The 25,297-nt window shown below is 52.4% G+C and overlaps 1 protein-coding gene across 2 annotated transcripts; it reads left to right on the forward strand.

Moving 5' to 3' along the window:
• Positions 1–4,297: 4,297 nt before the first annotated feature.
• On the forward strand, positions 4,298–25,297 carry Rcc2 (regulator of chromosome condensation 2). Of its 2 annotated transcripts, XM_036178665.1 has the most exons (14): positions 4,298–4,592; positions 5,323–5,461; positions 5,937–6,224; positions 11,697–11,790; positions 14,022–14,165; positions 16,628–16,759; positions 17,141–17,229; positions 18,271–18,385; positions 19,582–19,748; positions 21,063–21,243; positions 21,448–21,553; positions 22,300–22,372; positions 24,415–24,492; positions 24,921–25,297. In XM_036178665.1, exons 3-14 carry the CDS (start codon positions 5,946–5,948, stop codon positions 25,023–25,025), a joined length of 1,563 nt encoding a protein of 520 aa, XP_036034558.1. In that variant the 5' UTR covers positions 4,298–4,592; positions 5,323–5,461; positions 5,937–5,945; the 3' UTR covers positions 25,026–25,297. The 2 variants fall into 2 exon arrangements, with proteins under 2 accessions (XP_036034558.1, XP_036034557.1); XM_036178664.1 differs by lacking the exon at positions 4,298–4,592 and having other exon boundaries at positions 5,253–5,461.

The following is a 25,297-nucleotide window of genomic DNA, read 5'->3' on the forward strand; positions in this document are numbered from 1 at the left end:
AGCCGTCAGTAGTCTTAACTGCTGAGCCATCTCTCCAGCCCCTAGAACAGGATCTGTACTTCTCAGGAAACCTCTCAACTATTAGGACAGGTATGAGGAAATATTAAATTCAGAAGGAACCCCAGATCAATGTCATTTTTTAAAAAACTTATTTATTATGTATACAGCATGTATGACGGCAGGCCAGAAGAGGGCGCCAGATCTCATTACAGATGGTTGTGAGCCACCATGTGGGTGCTGGGAATTGAACCCAGGACCTCTGGAAGAGCAGTCAGTGCTCTTAACCTCGGAGCCATCTCTCCAGCCCCAATGTTGTCATTTTACAGACAGGGGGAACCAGAGAGGAAGCAGAAAGTACTGACTCCAGATCAACCAAGTGGCTTCCCATTTGTGCTTGCGAAGGCAGTGTTAGCTCTCAAACCCGGGACCGACTGCTGAGATGCCTAGAAATACATCAAAGCAGACCTGGCCACCAGGTTCTCCCAGAATTCCTCACTTCCTACCTGTTTCGGGGTCCTCCTGGCTGGCACAACTGTCCCCTACCCTAACCTCCTCCAGCTCAGGGACTGGGCTGGGCCTGCCCTTCCCCCAACTGCTCTTCTCTCTATGATCCAGTCATTTTGGCCACAAGGTGCAAGGTGCTTATTTATTTGTTTGTTTGTTTATTTTGAGACAAGGTTTCTCTGTGTAGCTTTGAACCTTTCCTGGAACTCACTCTGTAGACCAGGCTGGCCTCGAACTCACAGAGAGCCCCCTGCCTCTGCCTTCTGAGTGCTGGGATGAAAGGTGTGCACCACCACTGCCCGCCACGTCATGCATTTTTTTTTTTCAGCCCTTTTACCTCTTGGTCAACAGCTCCTCTCATGGTCCGGTTTAGTCTACCGGCCGTGTTCAGGCTAGACTCTCCCCTCTGCCTGTTTTCTCTTGATATCTACAATAAAAATCTCCACACTCTAGGAGTAGCCATGCCCTCCTCCTTTTATTTAATTTTTTAGTTCATGTACTGGCTTTCCAGTTGTGCTGCGGAGGCAGTGTAGCTCAATGAGAATGAAATACCGGGGCAGGTAAGAGGGCTCAGCGGGTTATGCACTTGCCTTCAGGCCTGAAGACCTAAGGGTGGTCCCTGGGAACTGCATGGTAGGAGAGACCCAATTCCTGCAGCCTGCAAGCTGTTCCCTGACCACCACAGGACACCCTTGCATGCTCCGGCCCCTCAAAGAAAGAAAATGTAAGTCAGTGTCTTTACTCCCAGTGCTTTGGAGGCAGAGGCAGGCAGACCTCTGAGTTCGAGGCCAGCCTGGTCTGTAGATCAAGTCCCAGGACAGACGGACAGCCAGGGCTACACAGAGAAACCTTGTCTCAAAAAAAAAAAAAAAAAAAAGAAAAGAAAAGAAAAGAAAAGAAAAAGACTATTTTAGTATATTAACCCTAGATAGGCAGGCAAGATGTTATCACTTCAATGTGGAATCAATATATTATCTTAAATATCTGACTTTACATTTTTAAAATTTATTATTGTGGGTGCATGCATGATGTGAGCACACATGCCATAGGTGGCATGTGGGTTCCAAGAAGCAGGTCATCATGGTTGCCCTGCTGGATGGCAAGAGTCTTTACCTGCTGAGCCATCTTGCCTGCCCTTTTTGTTGTTGTTGTTTGTTAGTCTTACAGATTTATTTTTAATTTTTAAAAAATATTTATTTTATGTGTATGAGTGACCTGTCTTCATGCACATCAGAAGAGGGCATCAGATCCCATTAGAGGGGGCTGTGAGACACATGTGGGTGCTGGGAATTGAACTCAGGGTCTGGAAGAGCAGCCAGTGCTCTTAAGCACTGAACCATTTATTTCTCCAGCCCCTACTTTGTTTCAGGTTGCTTTTGAGACAGGCTCTGGGTCTATATACCAGGGTGGCCTGAGATTCACTATGTAGCCCAGGCTCATAGCATAGTTCATAGCCCAGTTCAACTCCTAGCAATCCTATCTTAGCTGGCTGAGTGTTAGGATTATAGGTATGTGTAGCCATATCAGGTCTATCCTTTACTTCTGGGTGTGCCTGGGGTTGAAACCAGAGCCATTCACATGCCAGGCAAGTGCTCTGCTGCTGAGCTGTATCCCCAACTCTATTGGCTTTTTGTAGGAGGTCTCTATATGTTGCCCAAGCTTATGATTCCCCTTGCCTCAGTCTCCCAGTATCTGGGACTACATAGCTACACACCATCGCCTCCACATTAATATAATAAAACTGTTCCCGAGATATGTCATGGGTTGTTTCGTTTTTGAGTTTTTCGTTTTGTTTTGCTCTGAGTCTTCAAGTGTAGTGTGAACTGGGTATGGTGGTACAAGCCCATGATCCCAGCACTCTGGAGGTGAGGCAACAGAATACCAGTTCAAGGCCAGGGTGGGCTACAAGGTAAAACCTTGCTTCAAGAACAAAGGAGAAAACAAAAAACCAAATGAAACAAACCAATCCAGTGTGTTTATACTACAGCATACTTGCAACATGAACCTGACACATTCAAGGGTCCAGTAGCTTCTCCACTCCCTGGTTCAACAGCACAGGTAGACTGTACATCATCTTATTGTGGTCCAATTGCACCTACTCAGACCATCAGAATTCACTTCTGTCTGGAGCTGAGGGTGTGGATAGGTGGGTAGAGTGTTTGCCCAGTATGTTTGCCCGATTCTCAACACACTATAAATGGACTATGGTGGTTCATGCCTGTAATCTCAGCACTCCAGAGGTAATGCAGGTGAATCAAAAGTTGAAGGTCATCCTTGGCTACATTGTGAGTTCAAGGCCAGTCTGGTCTAAAAATAGAACCATTTCCACCTCCTGGCTGGCTTCATTTTTTTGTTTGTTTGTTTGTTTTTGAGCTAAGGATCGAGCCCAGGGCCTTGCGCCTGCTAGGCAAGCGCTCTACCACTGAGCAAAATCCCCAACCCATGCTTCATTTTTATATAAATGGGACCAGAGACTTTGTGGACTAGCAAGGGAACTTTCTGTGGTCCAGCTGGATGCAATCGCACCTCCGGGAGTGGCTCTGACTGTGGCTGATTCCAACCTTTATTAAGGAGCACCAAAAAAGGCTAACAGCAAGACCACCCATATTTCCATGAACAGAGGCCAGTCACCTGTGCCCAGAGAGAAGGGTCTCAGTCCCTGCTCTCCGTTCTCCTCTTCACCCCATGCTCTAAACCTTTCTTCTGTCCCCGAGCAGTTGCTCAACTAAAATGAAGTGAAATTCTCAAGCTTAAGTGGGGGTTGGAAGGAGCACTCCCAGCTTGCTCCGTAGGTGCACCTCACTGTCACACTGGTTACATAAGCTAAGCAGCAGCAGAGCCGACATGCCTCACTGATGAGTGTGTGCGTCTGCACCCCCATCTCAGCCAGGGGAGTCACTGGGCTTTCCCTGGGTCTCAAATAGTGTGGAACTGAGGCATGGAGTAGCAGAAAACACTTTTACCATCCGCCGAGGAGGGCCAGTTGGTGGGTGTTATCCCCCAAGTGCTCTTTCTCAGCACAGCCTCAGGAAAAACCAGTTTTGGAAGCACCACACCTTGGGTCAGATGATGCAACGTGATATTAGCGTCGGGTTGCATCAGCGGTTCTGACGCATGTGCCTTTTACGCCGGCAGAAAGCAGTATAATGGGGCAGGAGAAAGAAAGAGACATTCGCTGCCTGAAAGCCTTTTAAAGGAGCCCTCAGCGTTTCTAATTGGCCACACAGGGTGTTGTCGGGAAGATAAACGCCCAACCAGCCACCTCCCCCGACAAGCTCCAGCATGCCGTTTCCTGAAACCAGGACCTGCCGGCACACTTAAGGCAGAATTCTTTTCTGGTTGGTTCTAATGTTTTATATCAAAGCCTCAAGGTTTAATCTCTAAAATCTTTTCGAATGCCTGGCCTATTAAGAGGCTTTCAAACGGTGCTCCTATGTGGTCTTGACCTGAATATCTCCGAAATGCACCAGTTGAAGCTCATTTTCGGAGTTGTTTTACATAAGTGCTTCCGGCTCTCAGGACACACAGACTTATATGACTTTATCGAATAATTTAGATTTGGTTCCCTTGGCGTCCCCCCAGCCCTTGCTTCTCGATATAATAAAAACGAACCGCAAAGACCCTAAGAACTTTCTAGCCAACCAAGGAAGTTGCCAGAAAAGAAACTTTCACACTAGGAACTCAGGCACTTGAGAGGTAGAGGAAGGAGATTAGCAAGTTCAATGTCAGCCTGGGCTTCATGGTGAGTTTCAGGACAGCCTGGGCTTCATGAGACAAAACAAAACACCAAAGAAAAAGGAAGAAACATTTGGTAAAAGAAAAAAGTGATACTGTGATGCAAGCCTTCCCTTAGTACCAGCCAAGTAGATCTATCTCCAGTCGACAATTCCGCACGCTGCTTGCCCGGTTCTGTGAGCCGGCCGGTCCTCACCCTAGCACCTCTGGCCACTTCCCTTCCGGGATTCCTGGACACTGCTTTACTCTATGGGGCTGGGAAAATGCTTTCTACCCCTTTTCTGGCAGGTCAGATTCTTTAAATTGCTCAACTCAGCTTGCCCAGGAAACGCCTTCCTTGATCCTTGAATGGGGTAAGTACCACGCTTTCAATTATTTCTTAATCTTTCTCCTTACTCCGCCTTCCAATGGGGCAGAGATCTTGTTCTCTACGTCTGTATTTTCAGCATCTAGCACGCTTGCATCTTCTCTTGCTAGTACTGGAGGCACAGTAAATATGTTGTTAACAGAGAAAGAAAAACTTTCCACAAGTAATTTCAAGTCCACCTCTGCCCCCTGCTAATTACTAATTTCTTAGTATATCAAATCTTTATGTAACTTGACCATGTAACAACCCTCGGCTGCATCCTGGGGACACATCCGCGGCGAATAAAATCTAGCTTCTGTCTGCATAGGAGAAAGTTATTCAGATTGTATTCATCTTTCATTCCAATCACTCAATTAGGGCACGTCCCTCGTTGGCTGCTGCGTGAGCAAAGCAACTATTTTCCAGCGAGTGTCCTCAGGTGACCTGTCTAGACGCTCAGAGGAAAAAACAAGAGAATCTGACACTCTCCGGAGCTCCAAAGACGCCAGTGACGCGCAGGCCGCGCTGCGTGGAAGGGCGTGCGGAGCGCACAGCGGCAGGCCCAGCGGGGCTTGCGGCGTGGCGGCGGGTGCCCCGGACGCAGGCTCGGGTGGGCGGCTCGGCCGGCGGGGTCCTCCGGCCGGTAGGGGGCGCCCGCGCCCGGGGCCCCTCGCCGCCCGCCTCGCGCGCGCTCGCTTGCCGCCGGGCCGCACATGTGTTTCTGTTTTGTGTTGTAGCATTTGTTCTGGAAGCTCGTATTTACATTTTAAGTGTATCTGGTGAGTGGGCTGGAGCCCTCGTCCGGGCCGGGGAGAGACGAAGCCGTTGACCCGTCTTTCAATCGCTCCCCTTCCCTTTTCTCATCACTCCAACCAGGTAGGAGGTGGAAACCGACTGGGACCAGTTTGCAGGGTCTGGGAAAGTTTTTTTTTTTCCTCTTTTTTTTTTTTTTTTCTCCCCCCCCCCCCCCCCACGCGAAAGGTTAAAAAAAAAACAACGCTGGGGAAGGGGGGGTTGGGGAACGGAATGAATAAGAAGGGGAAGGAAGGCGGATCCACGTGGTTTAATCGGAGACAGACAGAGATCCCATTGTTCAAAATCAATAAAAAAAAAAAAAAAGGCAGACGGGGCGAGTGCGGGGCAGCGGGGGCCGGGCAGGGGGCCCACCAAAGTTCCTCTTTCCGCGCGTGCTCGCAGGTGCTTGGGGCCGGGGGGGGGTGAGGGGGGTCCCCGCGTGGCGCGCGGCGCGGGGAGGGGCGAGGGAGCAGCAGGTGGGGCGGCCCACGCCGCGCCGCGCTCCCCTCCCCCGCCCTGCAGCAAGCCCGTGCATTGTGCGCCCGTGTCTCCGCAGCCCGCGACCATGCCCAGGAAGAAGGGGGCGGCCTGGGAGGAGCCGAGTTCGGGCAACGGCACGGCGCGCGCGGGGCCTCGGAGGCGCGGCGGCCCGGCGGGCAGGAAGCGCGAGCGGCCCGAGCGCTGCAGCAGTAGCAGCGGCGGCGGCAGCAGCGGCGACGAGGACGGCCCGGAGCTGGACGGGGCCCCCGGCGGCGGCAAGCGCGCGGCCAGGCCGGCAGCGGCGGGCAAGGCGGGCGGCGCGGCCGCGGTTATCACGGAGCCCGAGCACACGAAGGAGCGCGTCGTGAGTGGGGCGGGGGCGCGGGCGGTTGGCGGTTGGGGGGGAGGGGCGCCGCGGGGTCACGCCCCGCCCCTCCCCCACGCCGCGCGGGGAACTCGGGGGAGCTGGTCCCGGGCCGGGGGAACCGGGCGGGTGCGTGGCCACGCGGGGGCTGTCGCTCTTCCCCGGGCGCGCCTCCCCTTTCCTCCCCCCCGCATCTCCTTTTCCGGGGGAGGGCAACCCGCCGGGAGTTGCGGGCGCGCACCGGGGCTTTGAGGTTCCCGCCGCTGCGGCTCGGGCGCCCCGGGGGGGCGGGGCCTGGCCCGCGGCGCGCATGCTCCATGTATACCCTGCGCGGTCGGCCGGCCGGTGCGCGCGGGGCATGGTGGGGGCCGCGCGGGTGTGAGCGCGCATGCTCCTCGGAGGCCCTCCCCCCCCCCCGCCCGGGGATCGCCTCCTCCCACCCCCGACCCCCCGCAGAGCGGCGCTGGGCTTTGTTTGCCTCGGGTGGCCACGGCGTGGGGCCGGTGGGGTCTGTCCTGCCGTACGCTCTGATCTCTCCATCATCTAACTTGAGCTTGCGGGGGGAAAAAGCTTCGCAGAGCCGGTGCGAGCCAGGCCCAGGGGCCGCAGCGTCCCCACTAGAACTTTGTGCAAGTTTTCTTTGGTATACTCCTCCGCCTCGGCCGGAGACCACATTCTCCATTAGCCCTAAGAAAGAGATGGGATTTGACTCTTGGAGAGTGTCCCCCTTATTTAAAAGGGTGCTCTGGAGAGGTGACAGGGGTAAAGGGACCTGGATGCCTCACAGCCGTCCAGGCACAGTAGAAAGGAAAGTAGCGAGCCCTTAACCATTTTGCAGATTGCGCCCGTGAACATATTTCACAAACAGCCCCGCAGTGGAAGGAAAGCTCTGGCTAGGCATGGCGGGGGCGAGGGTGGGGGGTGGCAAACCCGCAACCCTGCGGGAGGTAGGCTTGCTAGATAGTGTGATGGTCTCAGCCAGGATATTGAAAGAGGAACTCACAAATTGCCCTCCTGCTCCCCACTCGGCGGGTTAGGACGCTGCTAAGAAGTTGGGCATGATGGGGTCCTGCCTCTGTTGTATGGGGTTTTCCAGAGTTTGGGAAAGCCAAGTGGAATTGGATTATCTGTGTCTGAGCTAGCTGCTGTACTGCTCTAGCCCACTGCAAGAGCAGTGAGTTCTGTGGTCTCGAAAGAGATTATTAACCCACGCAGGGGTTTGCATGAGGATAACAGTGTAGGAAGGACTCAGGCCTGCCTCGACCTCCACCAGCCCCATGGACACAAGGAATTGGCACCTTGTGTCCTACTGGGAGATGTCATGCCCGAGTGAAGCAGTCTCTTGCAGTTTGTGCTTGTTTTATATGTACAGCTTCCTGTGTCTGTTTAGAAACAGGAACTTAAAAGCTGTGTGTCTGTCACCTTAAACTAGGGGAACTATCACAGGAACCCCGCACTGGTCAGCACGTGGCCATAGGATAGATGAAGCCAGGGGCCTGTGGGGTTTCCGAAGTGATACACTGTTGCACCTGGGAAGTGTGTGCCGTGAGTTTCTGTTTCCCTTAGGATTGGTGGATTTGGCTCAAGGTCGGGAACATGGCCTTGCATGCATTCCCACGGGCCCAGGCCAGCAAGCTGCCCGGTGTCTCCAGCCCAAGGGCCCTCATGGTGTCTGGTTGGCAGATCAGGGACTGTTTGCTGCAGTAGGCCACTAGTCTCTTGATTTTCAGAGACACAAGCCTCTCTTCTGTGGGCAGCTCGAAGGAGGAGACTGTCAGACTCTGGCTTTCGCCTTCCCTTATCTTGAATTTGCAGTTGTGGTGGGCTTGGGGAAGATAAGCCACATGCTCACATTGTTGAGGGGCAGAGTTGTCCTGTAAGAGTTCAGTGTTTTAGGAAAGACAGGAGAGTCCTTAATAGCCTGTGACTTGAGTCTTGCCCTATGTCAGTCGAGGATCGGAGGCTCATGGGTCATTGTGTAGGATGGGTATTTTGTCTTTCGAGGAAGAGGCTGATTCATCCCCAGTAGTTTTGCCTGAGTCCTCAGGAACTCGCTATTGGCACAGGTGTCCAGCTCTGTGTGGTTTTTGTTTTTTGTCTTTTTGTTTGTTTGGGTTTTGTAGACAGGGTTTTTTCTCTATGTAGTAGCCCTGGCTGTCCTGGAACTCGCTCTGTAGACCAGGAACCCGGAGATCACCTGCCTCTGCTTCCCGAGTGCTGGGATTAAAGGCTAAAGGCGTTCGCCACCACTGTCTGGCCTGTGTGGGTTTTTTAGTGGGGGGTTGCTGAGATTTTGTGGACTCTTGAGACACATGTTTATTCTTAGAGAACATAGTTAAAGGCCAAGCCTGAGTGGGAGGGTGTTGGTTGCCAGGATCTTGCTCCTTGGTCCTCCTGTCCCAGAGCATGAATCTCCTAAGTGTGAAAGGGTTGACTCTCAGACTTGCGCAGTGTACTTGGGCAATAATTCAGAAACTGCTATGGCCAGGAACTCCCATTTTGTTGATTGAAGATACTCAGTGCATTTTCTGCCTTGGCCTCATCTGGGCCCAGGTGACATTTGTGACTAGTCATGTGGAGATAGATAGCTGGGTGAGATGGAGTTCCTCTGTCCTAGACTGTTGGGCTTTGTCTGTGTGCAGGCCTTTAGACCTGTTGCAGTCCTGTTGTAGGGTTAATCTTTGGAGAGCAGGGAAACTTCTGGCTTGTTCTTTTTCCTCTTTCCTGTCTTTTCCTCTCTCCTTCCCTCCTTCCTTTTGATGCTTGGGACTGAACCCAGGGCTAAGCTCATGCTCTTTCACTGAGCCCCCAAGCCCTCTCAAATCCATGTGCTCACTGGGATCCCCTGGATAGGGCCAGCGGGCTAATAGGATAGGTTGTTGGAGTTCTGTGGCTGAGGTTTTTTTGACAGGGGCTTTAATTGAAAGGGCATTATGAATAGCACTCATTAAAACCTTGATTCCATAAGAAGGAGGGAAGAGTTTCGCTGTAGAGAGATGAGCTGTGGGTTACTAGTGAACAGCTGTTGGCAATGGATACAAGCACTCATCCTTTGTGAGAACACAGGGTCCATGTGAAACTGGTGCCAGGGTAACGGGTCATGTTTTTCGTGGGCAAGCAGGCAAGGTTGCCCACAGGTAGCTTTTTCAGAAGGGTAGGGCTTTTGTATATATGCTAGCTGGCATGAAAGGCATCAGGAGCCCCAGGGATGGCAGTAGATACTGGCCACCAGCCATTGGCCTGGTGGATCTCAGGGTTTGGGGTGGTCAACAGCACCCTTGATGCTTTGCGTCTCAATGAGTGCTGAACTTGGGAATCCTTGAACTTCTCCACTTTGGAAGTTGTTAGTGCAGTGCTGTCTGGCCTGGAATCATGCTGGTTTTGAGGCCTCTCCCCTCCATCTGGGGCCCGTCTTGAGTCCTGAGAGAATGGTAGTGTACACACGTAAGTGACGGCTTTACAGAGGACATAGTGCCATGGGCTGAGGCTTGTAGACTGTTCCAGCCACACCTGCCTTTGAAGAAAGGAGAGAGAAAGGGAAAGTAGGCACCCATCGGGTAACTTGAGTCAGGCCCTGGAAGGCCGCCCCCACACTCCACACTCCTGAATAATTGAACAGGGAGGCTATTCCATTCCTGTGAGGCCTGGGCCTGTGCAGATTTGCTTATTGTTCTGGAGATGGAATCCAAGGCTTTGCCCATGCTAGACATTTACCACTGAGTGACATCAGCCTACAATGTATTTTACAGAGAAATCTTTTTTTCCCTTTGTTTTTTATTTTTATTTATTTATTTATTTATTTTGTGGAGCTGAGGACTGAACCCAGGGCCTTGTGCTTGCTAGGCAAGCGCTCTACCACTGAGCTAAATCCCCAACCTTTTTTTTTTTTTTTATTCTAATTTTTATTTCTGTGTATATGTGTGTACCTGCTCAAACCATGTGTGCACTATGCTCTTAGAGGCCAGAGGGTGTCAGATCCCCTGGAACTGGAATTAAAGAGTTGTGAGCCACTCACTACCTAATCTGGGTGCTAGGAACTGGATCTGGGTCCTCTGCAAGTGTTCTTAACCACTGAGCCATCTCTCTAGCCCTACAAAGTATGTTTGGAAACTGGGTATAATCCCAGAATTTGGAAGGCTGATGCAGGAGGATTATATAAATGGAGGCCAGCCTGGGGTACATAGTGAGACTTTGTTTCCCACAAAGTAAAAGTGCATTTTTCTCAAAGACATGTATTCTGTTTACTGTTCGTGTGTGTGTGTGAGGTGTGAGTGTGGGCATGCAGAGACCATGGCTTCGAGGATTTGAACTCATGTATTCTGTTTACTGTTTGTGTGTATGTGAGGTATGTGTGTGTGAGTATAGGCACACAGAAGCCATGGCTCGTGAGGATTTGAACTCGGGTCATCAGGCTTGCACAGTGAGTCCTTTTACCTCACTGAGCCAGCTCAGCAGCCCATAGGTATATTTTGTAATGTATTTTGACATTTAAGAAGGCAAAGAGAGAGTGCTGGGTGCAGCCCATAACTGTGTAGTGCCCTTTTCAGATGCCAGTTCCGTATGGTTAGTGGAGGCTCAGTAGCCCTGGCTGGACAGGTACAGTGGTACATGACTCTACTCCTGGTGCTAGAGGCTGAGGCAGTAGGACCACTGAGACTGAGAGGCAGTCAGAACTACAGAGCAAAACCCTGTCTCTAAACCTAAACGCGGAGGGGCAGGGAGTCATGTTCTTGCTGGGAGCCCTAGTGAGGAGGTCCCTCCTTTCACGACTGGTACCCGCTTGTGGGTAGTGTTGAATATCCATGGAAGGCCCTCTGCATCAGACCCTGCTGCCCCACCAAAGCTGAGCCCTGTCTTACCCTTTGCATCTCCCCTGATGAAGTTAGGTACCTGGCTGTAATTCCTTCTTCCTTCCTTACTATTCAAAATCTGTCATTCCTGTGGGCAGCCCACAGGACTAACGTCATGGTGATCATGCAGAAGTCATGCAGGGTTTAAAGTGTGAAGGCTGCCAGTACACTATGATGTTTGTAGTGGGGACTATATAGCTGGCCTCAGGGTGTGTGGTTCTTGGGTCCCCAGCCTTGGGCTGGTCTTGTGCATGTCTCTGTAGTTCATCACAAGAAATGGGGGAGAGCAGAGCTCTCCTTTGGCTCAGCATTAGTGTTGAGCTCAAGCTTGAGACTTGTAGGGACGGGCTTGGGGTTGCCTACCTTGGAGCATATGGATAGGGGGTTATTGGATGGGACCTCTGGCCAGCGTGAGAGCACCAGCAAAGAACTTTTTCGATCCGGTGCATTGGTATGTGCACATTTGCAGTCCACACGGGTGAGACTGGAAGATGTAAGTTCAGGGTTAATCTGGGCTTTGGAGAAAGAGCCCTCATCTCTTTCCTATTTCATAGGAAAGCCGTGGAGTACCAGCAGCAAGCAGCCTGAACAAGCTAATTCTTGGCCTTCTCTCTCTGTTTAGAAACTTGAAGGGTCTAAGTGCAAAGGGCAGCTTTTGATTTTTGGGGCGACCAACTGGGACTTGATCGGACGGAAAGAAGTCCCTAAACAGCAAGGTAAGAGAAACTGTCTGAAAGATGACTGACTGCTTCTTGTAAACCAGGTGGTTGTTGGAGTGCCAGCTCATGCCCACCAGGTAGGGATTCTCTGCGATTGTGGGCATGTTCAGAGAGGCCACGCAAATTGCTTGAGGCACAAAGCCACTCTGGTGAGGTGCTGCATCTGAGCTGAACCTGGTCTCAAATGTGTTGTGCCTTCACAGTCCTGTGTTTAAAAGACTCAGATGACTTGGGAATGTAGTCTTCAAACAGGCATGGCCCCTTGAGTCCTCGAGATTGCCTTTCACTACAAGGAAGAGGCTGGCCCTGTGCTGAGATGCCTTGAGGCCCCAGACACTTGTCAGCTGTGATGACGGAGATGAACAGGCTACTTAACTGGCTTGGGAGAAGAACTCAGTGGAACTAGTAAACTGGAGAGTGGGCACAGTTCCACCAGCTTCCTGTGTCCAGCTCTCTATAGAAGACGGGTCCCTTCCTGAAGGCCTCTTGGGGAAGAAGGCTGGCTCAGCGCCACACTTGATGGCTCTTGATTTCATTTGGACACACGCCCAAAGTGCTTCCCAGCATTGCTTTGTCCGTGAACAAATATTTGAACGCTGGCACACCCTAGCGCCCAAACCTAGGAGCCTTGGCCATCATCCTCCAGGAAGATGGTATGGATGGAGCTGACTGGCTGTGGCTCCTTGTGGAAGATACCTGTCCTTCAGCACAGCCCTGGGCACCTGTCGGTCCTCGTGAGTGACCAGAGTGGCCTTTGTAGCTAGGGCACACAGGGTTCCTGTTCTCCAGTGTGTCCATTCCCCTGCAGATAAGGCAGGGGTACCTTGACCTGGCTGTCACCTCTGCCTCCCGTGCCTTCTGTGGCCCAGAAGCTGTGCCACTGGCAGACCAGGCTAGTGTTGGGAATCTTGCCAACCTGCCCCTCCAAGGGAGCTTCCTGCCCCATCCACATTTGTACTTCCTGGCCCTTCTGGCTCCAAATTCAGGTGTGTGTAGTTTCATTCAATGAATTGTCGACATTTGGGTATGTCTAGGCTGTCTGTAGTTTTGCCTAGAGCTGTTAGGCAAGGTTTGCCTCCCACCACCCTGCAGGTAGAGGAGGGGTCTTTGCAGCTCCTTACCCTTTGTGTGGCAGCATGGTGAGCTCCAGGTCCTGGGGGGCGGGGTGTCTGGAAACTGTGGGATTAATGTCTACAGCCTGGGAAGCTGGGGCCACTGCCAGCTTGTGCCTTTGGCTTGGGCTCCTCTCAACTGAAATGGGGGAGGGAGGGAGGAAGTCCCTGCGACAGGGAGATACCCCGATGTTCTTGTGGCTGGTGATGGTGCCCTCTTCAGGGAAAGAGGCATTGGTGGGGTGCCAGGGAGCCAGAGTCCACCTGGGCCAGCTAGTTTAAGAACCAGGCCATTCTCTGCTGCACCCCTGAGCCCCTCTGGTGCCCGGTAGTTGCAGCTCATGGGTGACCAATGGGAAGCCTTTCCATTACTTGCCAGCCGGGCTGCCTGAGCCACCTCAACTGTGGCCAGTTTCTCAGGATAGCCACCATTGTCCTGGAAGGAAAAGAAAGCCACACCTCTACCTTGAGAAATGGGAGTGGCAACTCGCCACCGGGGGTGTGCCCTGTGCCAGATTTGAGGCCTGGCAAGGACAGGTCCATGGCTTGGTCCCTGCTGCCTGTCAGGTGGAGACAGTTACAGTAGGTGGGATGCTTGGGATGGGATACAGGTTAAATCGGGTACAGTGCAAAGTCAGGTGTGGGTTCCCAGAAAGTTGAAGGGCCAGTAGGGACAGTGAGAGGACATGCTTTGGGGAAATGACTTAGTGGTCAAGTCAGGTGACAGCTGAAGTTCCTGGGTGTGGGTGGAGCTGAGTGGCTGACAAGAAGACGACCTCCAGGGAGGCAAGTGAGGACGATGGGAACACCAAACCTCAGAAAGCTCTGCCTTTGGGCTGTGGGGAGGCCTGGGGTGCAGGCAGGAGGGTAGGCGAGAGCACGCAGAGATGAGCCTGTGTCACACCAGACGCATTGCAGGAAGGCCAGCCCTGCCCTGTAGTAGGGTTGGGGCCCAGTAGCTGTGTGGGTCTGAGGAAGGATGTTGGAGCTGCCACTGTAGTGGCCAGTGACTCCAGGCAGGCTCGGTTTGGTGTGGACCTCAGGTGGTATGTTGGGGTGTCCTTACCTGTCCTGCCCCACTCCACAGGAGCTTAATTTGTGTCCTCCCCTTTGCAGCTGCTTATCGCAACCTTGGCCAGAATTTGTGGGGGCCCCACAGGTATGGGTGCCTGTCAGGAGTCCGGGTGCGGACTGTGGTTTCGGGTTCATGTGCTGCCCACAGCCTCCTCATCACCACAGAAGGGAAGCTGTGGAGCTGGGGTAAGTATTGAATGTGGGTCACACACACATGCTCTGAGTGTGCCTTAAAGTCACCTGGAAAGAGGCCCTGGATTCTGTGTGCACATGCACATGTGCGCGCGTGCGCGCTCTCTCTCGCGCTCTCTCTCTCTCTCTGTCTTTCCCTCTCTCTCCCTCTCTCCCTCCCCCTCTCTCGCTCCCCCTCTCTCTCCCTTCCCCTCCCCCTCTCTCCCTCTCCCCCTCCCTCTCTCTCCCTCTCCCTCCTGTCGCACATAACACATGGTGGCGGTCAGAGGACAACTTGGGAGTCCGTTCTTGCCTTCCTCATTTATGTGGGTTCTGGGGGTTGAACCCAAGTTTCCAGGCTTGTACAGCAAGTTCCTTTACCTGCTGAGCCATCTCACTAGTTCTGTTCTTTGAATCCTTGGAGATTGTTTACCTAAACTTGAGACGGATGCTGCCATCCCTCCAACCAGCCATCTCTTCCTGGCCTGTTGTCCTGCTTTGTGGCACCATGTGGCATGGGGCCTGTGTTCCACTACTCTTAAATACCACTCCCTCTCTGGCTCTTGTGTGTAGCTAACACGTCTGTTAAAAGGCCCTTGTGGCTCTTGGCCTTCGGTCTGATTTAGGGACTTTGCCCACATCTTCCTTTCCTCCTGTGCCAGCCTCCCTCATGCCAGGCTGTCCTGACTCCAGCTCTCATTTTTTCCAGGTAGGCCAGGAAATAGTGCTCAAGGCTCGTGTCATCCAAGCCTCAGGGCTCTGCTGCTGGGGGAGTTGGCTTCTCCATTTGTTTCTAGCCTTTGGCTGGCTTCTAATCCATATGACGTTTTTATTTTGGTCTGTTTGAGCCATTTTTTGGTGATTTCATGAGCTGCACCCGAGTCCAAATGTATTAACATCTGCCGTCTTCTCTGCATTTCGCTAATTTTATAATTCTGTTGAAAAAAAGTTCACAAGTGTGTGTGGCCCAAATTTATCCTCCCAAGCTCTGGTGACACACCGACATCTGCCCCAATTTTGTTTTCTTGGGTTGGCATAGGACCCTCCTCTGTTCCCTGCTGCCTTGTCCTCCACACTGGCCAAGGCCTTTTAGGTCAATGTCTCCAACTTCAGTAGCTTCTCTTTGAGCTCCTAGCCATGGCACTCAGGTTCTAGATCGCCTCAGGGCAGACCGTGTGACAAGAGTGATTCCCCCAGAGCAAAAGAGGGAGCTCTCTGGAGCAGCAGTGGGGTTGTGGAGACCAGCCAGGAGATCATGAGACCACTGTTAGACAGTTGATGGAAGGGCAGCCACCAGAAGGCCTCCTGAGCAGGAGGGGGAGCTGGGTTCTGGGCAGACCTCTGAGCTGCAGCCAGCCTGCCTTTCACTGAACTTGGGTAAGGCGGGCTCCTCTTGAAGTTGGCACCTGCCCAGTGCTGGCCCTGAAGCTAGCCCTTTAAGTGATGCTCGTCTCCTGGGAGGGTTCCCCTGGGAGGAGGCTAGTCACCTGTTCCGCTCGCTTCCTGCAGGCTGCTGGGCTCAGCTCACCAGTGGGGAAGATTAGTGAGAAGCCCACCCTGCTTGTGGTTCTCATCTTCCAGCCTTGTACAGTCTCCACCTTGACTTACTCTTGTGCTTCTCTGAGAGATAGACGGTCCTGGGGGTCCTCTTGGGTTCTGTTTTGGATCTGTGTTGGAACCTAGGTCGTATTTTAGGGCTTCCAGCTGTCCTGGAGCTGATTCAGGCCTCCCTAGAGGAGCTGTGCGTTGCTTAGGTTTCCACAGGAATTTGTTGTCTTCTCTGATGGCCACCACCACCACCCCCACCCCCCACCCCCTGCTTGCTCTCACACATCCATGGCTGTAACACAACTGTCCAGAAGGAGATGGCCCTTGCCATGAGAGTACATGGGGCTGAGGTCTTTTTCTTTAAGACTTATGGGCTTTGCCTCCATGTATGTTTGTGTGAGTGTATCAGATCCCCTGGAACTGGAGTTACAGGTAGTTGTGAGCTGCCCTGTGGGTGCTGGGAATTGAACCTGGGTTCCCTGGAAGAGCAGACAGTCCTCTTAACCTCAGAGCTACCTCTCCAGACCTGGGGCTGGGATCTTGTAACAGGGTAGGGGTGCAGATAAGAAGAAATCAAGATCAACAGTATGTGTATGAGACCCTCCCTGAGGAGGGGGGCAGTGTCGTGTCCCCCAGTTGCCACGAGGAGTGAGAAAGAACTGTTCCTGGAGCTTGATGCCTGTGGAGCATCCAGGCCACACCAAACATTTCCTGGAGTAACAGAGACTGGGGGTGCATTGGGATGGCCCTATAGGTGGCCACTTCCTGTTGGGATATATTCAGGATGGCCCTTTTCACTGGGGAGAGTAGCCAGGCACATCCTATCCTGATCTCGGGATTTGTTGAAGGTTTGTTTTGGGGGATGAGAGTGGGTACCACCCCAGCCTGTTGTTGTATTGCCTACCTAGCCAGCCGTGATCTCCCCGCAGGTCGGAATGAAAAGGGGCAGCTGGGCCATGGTGATACCAAGAGGGTTGAAGCCCCCAGACTCATTGAGGCCCTCAGTCACGAGGCAATTGTGCTGGCAGCATGTGGGCGTAACCACACCCTGGCGTTGACAGGTAAAAAGATGGCTCTTCTCTGTCTCACTAAGGCAAAAGGCTGCAAAGATGGTTTCTCTGGGGTGGGTGGAGTTGCTGAACGACTCTGAGCCAGTGTCGAAGATGATGCCCTGGCTTGGTGGGCATCTCCTTGAAGGTGGCAGTGAGAGCCCTATGGTGTGACCCCTGGGAGCCCAGACCAGGTTCTGTGTGTGGCAGGGCTCAGCTCTGTGTGCACCCTTGCTGTTACCCTCACCGTCCTTGGGATGGATAGACACACGACCCTCACTCAGCTCTTTCTCATTCTGTGCTTGGTGGATGAGCTGTTTGTATAATGCCGATCCAAATTCGTTGAAAACGTTCATCCTTGTATCCCTTTCTTCGTGTGTTCTCTCCTTATAGACACTGGCTCTGTGTTCGCCTTTGGAGAGAACAAGATGGGGCAGTTGGGCCTCGGGAACCAGACTGATGCCGTCCCAAGCCCTGCTCAGGTACAAGCACAATGTGAGCTTGGGGCAACTTGGAGAGAGTGGTGGAGAGAAGCTGTTAGGTCAGCCCTGCGGTGGGATGCAAGGGTCTCCTCATCTGCAGACACCATGGATTTTGTTGTTTGCTCACCCCCCACCCCAAGACAAGGTTTCTCTGTGTAGACCTGGCTATCCTGGAACCCACTCTGTAGACCAGGCTAGCCTCAATCAAACTCACAAGAGATTGGCCTGCCTCTGAGTGCCAAGATAAAGATGTGTACCACAGCCGCCTGGCAGACATACTGAGTTTGGACCTTGTGTGAAGTTAGAGCAGAGCAAGAGGCTCTGCAGGGTCTTCCTGGAAAACAGTGCTGCTGCCTGCCGGCCAGTGGCTTCACAGCATGCTGGGGGACCTCAGGGTTATGCTTGTAGAGTTTGAAGGACAATGAATGGTTCCTGCTTGTTGGCTGTGAGTTCTGGAGTGCAGTTGGATCGTTAGGAGTGGGTAGAGATGAGATGAGCCTGAGTGCCATGTTTGCCTGCACCATCAAGGATGAAATACTGTACCTTCTGTTTGGGCCGTTGCCAGGGTCTCTACTTGTTTTTTGTGCCTTGTGGTGGGACCCGCCTATTACTTGCTATCTTTGCGCGTCCTCGCTTGAGCCATTTTGTGTCTGGCTCACACCTTCATCGAGGCCTGACCGAGTCCTGCGACAGGACAGCTGGTTCAGGTTGGGGCAGCACTGAGGCCCTGCTTGTTGCTTCCCTGTCTGGGGTCACTGCAAGGTGCTGCTGCCCCCGGCCCCGCTCCCTATGCTGGAGCCAGATGATGGGGTTGCTGCTGGGAGACTCCAGAGGATAAAGCTCCAGAATCTGCTGTCCTGGGAGGGTAGGGGGCTCCAGCCGTTAGTGTCTTCATGGTCAACTCTGGTAACAGGTGTGCTCAAGCGGCCACCTTCCGAACCATGGAGTCCACCCTCCTGGTGAGCTCACTGTTGTTTGGCACCAGGGTGGAATGAGGAAGAAATTCAAGGAGCTGAAAGTTGGCTGTCTCTTTCTTTTCAGATCATGTACAATGGGCAGCCAATTACCAAGATGGCCTGTGGGGCTGAGTTCAGCATGCTGATGGACTGCAAAGGGAACCTCTATTCCTTTGGGTGCCCTGAATATGGCCAGCTGGGTATGGAAGTCTCTTTCTTAAAAGCTCTGTGATCTAACTGAAGTGTAGAGCCAGAAGGCAGTGTGGGGCTGTGCACACGTTACAAGTGTGGGTAATTGATCCAGAAGGTAGCTGCTACCCGCTAAGTGCGTCTCACGCTCTGTGGAAACGCTTGCTGATAACTCATAGGTTACAAGGGTCACAGTGCCTTACCTCAGTGAAAACATCAGAGGACTGAGTCTGTCTGGCAAAGAAGCTTTTCTTTTGGTTTGATAATCCACTTTTATGAGAATTTCGGAAGGACAAAAGCTGGGCCACTCTCACATATATAAATGAGTCTTTATTAGAAGTGAGAGAATTATGTAAGAGTGAGGTTCTGAAAATCCTGGATGGATGAGCAGCTGGCTATCGTCAGCTCATCCCTCATCATAGTGGACTTCCCAGAGCAAAGAGAGGAGGAGGAGGTCAGCAAGCTGTCCTCAGAGTCAGTAAAGCTTGCCACCCGAATTTTGCAAGGTCTCCATTTTCCTTTCCCCTCTGACTCAAGGCCTCCTGGTCCTTTCTCCAGTCCTGAGCAGGAGGTGAGGTGTGGGCGCCCCCTGCTGGTGTCTGGAGCCTACAGCAGCGCAGGATCTGGGTTGCTGGGTCCCAGTGTCATTAGAAGTGCACAGATGGGAGAGTATAAATAGAAGCCGAGCACTGCCTGACCTTAGACTCCAGGGAACAGTGACTCTGTGAAACTAAATATACCTCGAGTCAGAAGTGAATAAGAAGGACCAGCCCCTTACGCACATCCGTGCTGGTTGCCAGGGAGTTCTCAGGGCTGTTGGATAAACGGTTTCCATGGCGACGGGCGGGCCTCCTGCCAGACCCAGACCCAGCACAGGAAGTGTGTTTCTGTGCTTCCTGCTATGTGTGCATCTTCCCTGTTACCTTTAGACAAGAACCTTGGTGGAGCCAGCCTGCTTACCTTGAGCAACTTGTTCTTTGCAGTAAGGATGGCATTTATAGGGTTTTTCCCAAATTACAGTCCTACTGCATAGTGTGTTCTTATTTTATATGCACTTTAAAAGAGTTACCCACAGGCTCATGACCAACTGGGTGGGCTGGGTCTCTGGCTGGGGACAGGAGGGTCCCCTGGGCCTGTGGCAGTACAAATACAGCTGCCTTGCCCTGCGCCTTGTGCTGTTGATGACGGCCAGCTCTGCTCCCCACAGGACACAACTCAGATGGGAAGTTCATTGCCCGGGCACAGCGGATAGAATATGACTGTGAGCTGGTACCCCGGCGGGTAGCCATCTTCATCGAGAAGACCAAGGATGGGCAGATCTTGCCTGTCCCAAATGTGGTGGTTCGAGATGTAGCCTGTGGCGCTAACCACACAGTAAGCCTTGTTTCTTTCTCACTGTTCGAGAGCCATGCTGGTTCTAGGCTGGTTCTGGGGTGGGTATCTGCCTTATTCAGGCTTATGCCATGTGGCTGGGTGAGTTTCCCATCATGATCTAACCAAACATCCAGGTGTGTGTCACACCCACCTACCCCATTCCCCCCACGTACCCACACATCGTGGTGTTGCTATGATAGACAGTTACCTTTGCTAGGGTGTGAATGGTTAATTATTGAGGGGAATGCATGATTATTGAGGGTGTCTCCTAAAGGTCATCTTAGCAGAAAAATGATGGGGGATAATCAGTTCGTTCATTTACTGCCTTCAGCTCTTGGTATTTGTGAGTGCACAGGCACTGATGGAGTATGTGGAAGTCAGGACTGAGTGAAACTCTGGTCATCAGCCATGCATGGCAGAGTGCTTTTACCTACTGAACCATCTTGCTGGTCCTCCTTTTAAGATAGGGTCTGACTCTAGCCCTGACTGCCTGGAACTCGCTCTGTGACCAGGCTGGTCTCAAACTCGAGATGCACCTGCCTCTGCCTCCTGTGCTGGGGTGAAGGGTGTGCACCTGTTGCTGGCCCTTCTTGATCTCTTTGCTGAGAAGAGGTGCATCTGGTCTGATCTTCTGCTTTGGCAGCAGAAAGGAAGCCCAGAGTTGAGTCCCAGGGCCATTCTCTGCTGGCTTGGTGGTGCTCAGTGATTAAATGCAGCTGTCTCAAGCCTACAAGCCCTTAAACCAGGATGCTGTTTTCAACCTTGCTTGGGGCAACTCATGTTACATGTTTTACAGTGCCAAAGATGGAGCCTAAGGCTTTGTATGTGCTGGGCAAGTGTTCTGGCCCTTAACTATACGTCTTACGTTCCATGCTGAGCTTACACATTCATGGGGTTTAAATGTAAAACTTCAAAGACACAGAGAAGGGAGATTGTAAACAGCTGGCACATCTGTGCCTGCCTCACCTGTATACACCTGTGGCAGGCAAGTGCAGAGCCAGGGGAGGCCACAGCCTTCCCTCCTATTTCTGTAGTTTAGACAGTGTTGTGATGGGAATTAGAAAGAGTTGTTGCATGTGACCATTTGGCTTCTGCTGAGGAAAGGGGAGATTTCAAGAGAGAAAAGGAAAATCACACCCTATAAAGGAAGTGCACATTGGCTCCTGCGGCTGTCTGTGTGGCCTGGCTTACTTCCTGCCTCCCAGGCTGTGAGGTTTCTGTGCTGCTGCTCCTTTGCTGTCTGTGGCTGTCCCAGACCCTCCTGGACAGAAGCCATGACCCAGGTGTCCTCGCCTGTGCCTCCTCTCCCTGCAGCTGGTCCTGGACTCACAGAAGCGAGTCTTCTCCTGGGGCTTCGGTGGCTATGGCCGGCTGGGTCATGCAGAGCAGAAGGATGAGATGGTACCTCGCCTAGTGAAGCTGTTTGACTTCCCAGGGCGTGGCGCGACCCAGATCTACGCGGGCTACACCTGCTCCTTTGCTGTCAGTGAAGTGGGTCAGTGTCCGTTTCCCTGGCCCGACTCCCCAGGTTGGAGCCTGGTGTAAGGTTTTCCCTCTCTGGGGTTAGCTGTTCTCACAGGGCCCACAGCCATGTCTGTTCTTGGCTCTCTTTGCAGTGTCCTTCTATGCAGATGTCCATCACCAAGCTGTCTGTCCTGAGATGCTTGCTGTGACACTAACGTGCTTTGCTTCCTTGTAGGTGGCCTGTTTTTCTGGGGGGCCACCAATACGTCCCGTGAGTCTACCATGTACCCGAAAGCAGTGCAGGACCTCTGTGGCTGGCGGATCCGGAGCCTTGCCTGCGGGTAAGTGGCTGTGTCCAGGGCAGTTCCTTCCTGTGAGTGTTAGGTGCCCTGTGTGCCTGTGTCCTTGAGAAGACTTTTCTGCCTACTGACTTGGGGTCTTCCTGGCTAGACATAGGAGACACCAAACCCCCAAAATGTGAGAGAGGGGAGAGTGGGGGCCTGGTTGGCTAGGACAAGTGTTTTTTTTCCTTTATGAAAAATAATTTTGAAAGTTTTGTTTGCTGGTTTTCCCTCAGCTTGGAAATGATAGGGTTTTAATTTCTCAACACAGTGGGGAGGGGCTTTTAATCTGGTGTTCTCATTGACGGGCACCTGCTGAATTACCCAGTACTTACAGATGACAACTGTGGAGGTGTATGGGTTAGCCCGGCTCTTAGCTGTTGGCTTCTTGGTCCCCTGTGTCTGTCCTCCACCCCTGCCCCAGGTCCCTCTTGTTAACTCTCTCTTCAGGATGGTCTATCACTCTGTCCTTATGTGACCTCCTCCTCCCCACTTTAGTGGTTCCCCAAAAGGCTCTCCCTCTGAAAGCCCCAGGACAGAGAAGGGCAGTGAGGCCCTGGCTTTGGTATTGAACGGCAAACATATATGGACAGTCCCTGGCCAGGAGGAGCCTCTCACCCCTTCCTGAGTTTTCAGTATGGAGGTGGGTGTGTTAAGGGGTGTCCTTGACACAGGCCAGTGGCACAGGTGGCCCTGCGAGGTGTCCTGGCCTTGGATGGGTGGTGACAGTTTCTGCCTATTCGCAGGAAGAGCAGCATCATTGTGGCAGCTGATGAGAGTACCATCAGCTGGGGTCCGTCGCCAACCTTCGGGGAACTGGTAAGCCCTCCTTAGGCTATGGGGAAGAGCTGAACTAGCCAAGACAGGCCAGAGAAGGGGCATGAGGACATAGATGGTGTTTCCTTGTCCATTAAGGACAGTCCTGTGTGACATTGGGTCACATTTGACTCTAAAACTGTCCTGGCTGGTTGGTAGTGAGGACTGCTTGTCATCCATGCTGTAGAACAGGTAGGAGTCTTCAGACCTGTGGGGTTCCGGTGATGGGATGTTTTCCTGCTGTAGGGATCCAGGAAACTTGTCTTCGTGAGCTGCATGCGTCCTCCTGGTTCCTGTATCCTCCAGCATTCTGCTTAGTAGGCACCAGAGCTATTGGTTTGTGCTGTGAATCAGTGCCGTCAGGTCAGCCACACAGAAGACTGGACGGTTTTATTTTTCATTTTTCCAACTTGAGTTACAGGGGTGAGGTCAGACACAGCTGCCCTTGGGTCTAACCTCACTCTGCCCCATCCTAGGAACAGCTCTGTACCATTCTTAGTAACTAGTTCAGTGAGTCTTGGCTTTGTGTGGAGGCCAAGGCTGACTGTGGGTTTGTGCATCTCCTGTGGTCAGGGTTGCATTCTCGTGTGACTTGGCCCTTGGTTCTTTGTTTTTATGTTTTCTTATTCCATCCTCCTTTGGGGCTAGAAGTTTTCTCATTGGTGGAGTCAGAGGCATGGCTGTCCTTGGCCCTCAAGCTATCACTGGTGTGTCCATGGACCACTAGCCACTCCAGGGTTCCCAGACCCAAGTGACCCCTCCTGAGGCAGCAGAGAGACTGCTCCATTCTGTGTTTTCAGAGAAGACTGGATAGTATTTTTTCCTCAACAGTTTCTCTGTGTAGCCCTGACTGTCTCATAACTCACTCTGTAGACCAGGCTGTCCTGGAACTTACAGAGATCCTCCTGCCTCCTGAGTGCTGGGATTAAAGGTGTGAGCCACCAATACCCAGCTTCTGTTAAAATTTTTAAGACAGCTGCTCACCATGTACCTCTGGCTGTCTTGGAATTCGCTCTGTAGCCCAGGCTGGCCTCAACTCCGAGATCTGCCTGCTTCTGCCTCCTGAGTGCTGGGTTAAAGGGGTGCGCCACCACACCTGGCTGTTGGATGGCTTTTGGGGCCCATCAGAAATGGTCTTTGACAGCCCAAACTGCATCGTGGAGTGTCAGGGGCCTAATGACTTATAGGACAGCCTGAGCTACATATCAAGACCCTCTTTCCAAAAACAGTTGATCTTCTGAGGCTAGAGAGATGGCTCATCAGATAAGAGCATTCCCTGCTCTTGGAGAGGATTCCCAGCACCCTGTGGTGGCTCACGACTGTCTAACTACAGTTCTAGGGGACCTAACACCCTCACACAAGTGGAACACAGACATACATGCATGCAAAATACCCAAAGACAAAATTTTTTTAAATTAAAAAAAAATTTTTTTGTTTTTTCCTCCGAGACAGGGTTTGTCCTTGTAGTTTTGGAGCCTGTCCTGAATCTCACTCTGTAGACCAGGCTGGCCTTGAACTTAAAGATCTGCTTGGCTCTGCCTCCCAAGTGCTGGGATTAAAGGCCTGCACCACCACTGCTCCACTTGTTTTGTTTTTTTAAAAAAACATTTCCTCTAAATACAACTTTGCATCTTAGTAACAGTGGGCTTGGAAAGCCTGAGGGGCGGGGAGGGTCGTGCAGCTTCCGAGGGAGGGCATGCCTCAGATTGGTAAGATGTGCGCTCTGCCTGGAAGGAGCTAAAACCAGGGTGCAGGACAAACTTCAGGGCGAGCTGCTCTTGGCCCAGTGCTCTCCAGCAGCCCTTGGCCACTTCCTTTTAACCTCTGGTGTCTGAAGTTGCCACTGACAGTCAGCTCCTTCCTCCTTGTCAAGTGTCAGGGTCAGGTTGCATTGGTTGTGTAGGCCTCCATCACCACTCAGTGCTCTGTACATTTTGTCCCATAATCACTGTGACTGGGTCCTTATCTCTTACCTTGGTGAGAGAGATCTGGAAACACACAGTCCCCTTTTGTTAGACCTTGCCACAGTCTTTTTGTCTCTCCAGGGATATGGGGACCACAAACCCAAATCTTCTACTGCAGCTCAGGAGGTGAAGACCCTGGATGGCATCTTCTCAGAACAGGTGAGTGGAGCCTGTGGAATCAGGCCCTTCCCAGCCTGTTGAGCTGTGAGACATCCCTTCACTGGCTTTCCTTTCTTTGTGTTATGTGTTTGAAGGGTACAGCCTTCAGCAGGAGAGGGGCAGAGGGGTGCTGATCAGGTCCCCAGCAAGTTCCGAGCTCTATGGTCATCACCCCTCAATCCCCTCCAAACTGGGATCCTTGCCACTAGTCCCCTGAGCAGATAATATATTTTGACCGTGATCTGGGGAGGGGAGGGGGGGCAAGTGTAATGTGGAGCTGCACCCCACTCCCTGCCCACAGGGGCTCTTGGATGGCCCCAGTCCTGCGACGCCAGGTGTCGAGGGAGGAGGGAAGGTTCGCATCTTTCCCAGGGCATGGCCCAGCTTCTGGGCCCCTGTGTGTTGCTGACACTGGCTCGTTCTTGCAGGTGGCCATGGGCTACTCACACTCCTTGGTGATAGCACGAGATGAGAGTGAGGCCGAGAAAGAGAAGCTCAAACGGCTGCCTGAATACACCCCTCGCACCCTCTGAGGCAGGGGCACCCCCCCGTGGCAGCTGTCATTTCCACGTGCACTGGGACCCGAAATCAGACAAGGAATTTAGGAAGCAAAAGTTGACCGACAGTGCACTGGGTCAGCCTCCCTGCGGTTGGTTCCGTTTCCAAGGATTCAACATTAACTACCTTTTTCTGTATGCTTTCCAAAGTGTTTTTCCCTCATTGTTTGATTAAAACATTTGCTCATAGCCAGCTTGCCTTTCTGCAAGTCGGGCAGGAACTCTGAGCAATTTAAGGTTTTTTTTTA

Source organism: Onychomys torridus, chromosome 2 (genome assembly GCF_903995425.1).
Source record: "Onychomys torridus chromosome 2, mOncTor1.1, whole genome shotgun sequence".
NCBI classification, from domain to species: domain Eukaryota; kingdom Metazoa; phylum Chordata; class Mammalia; order Rodentia; family Cricetidae; genus Onychomys; species Onychomys torridus.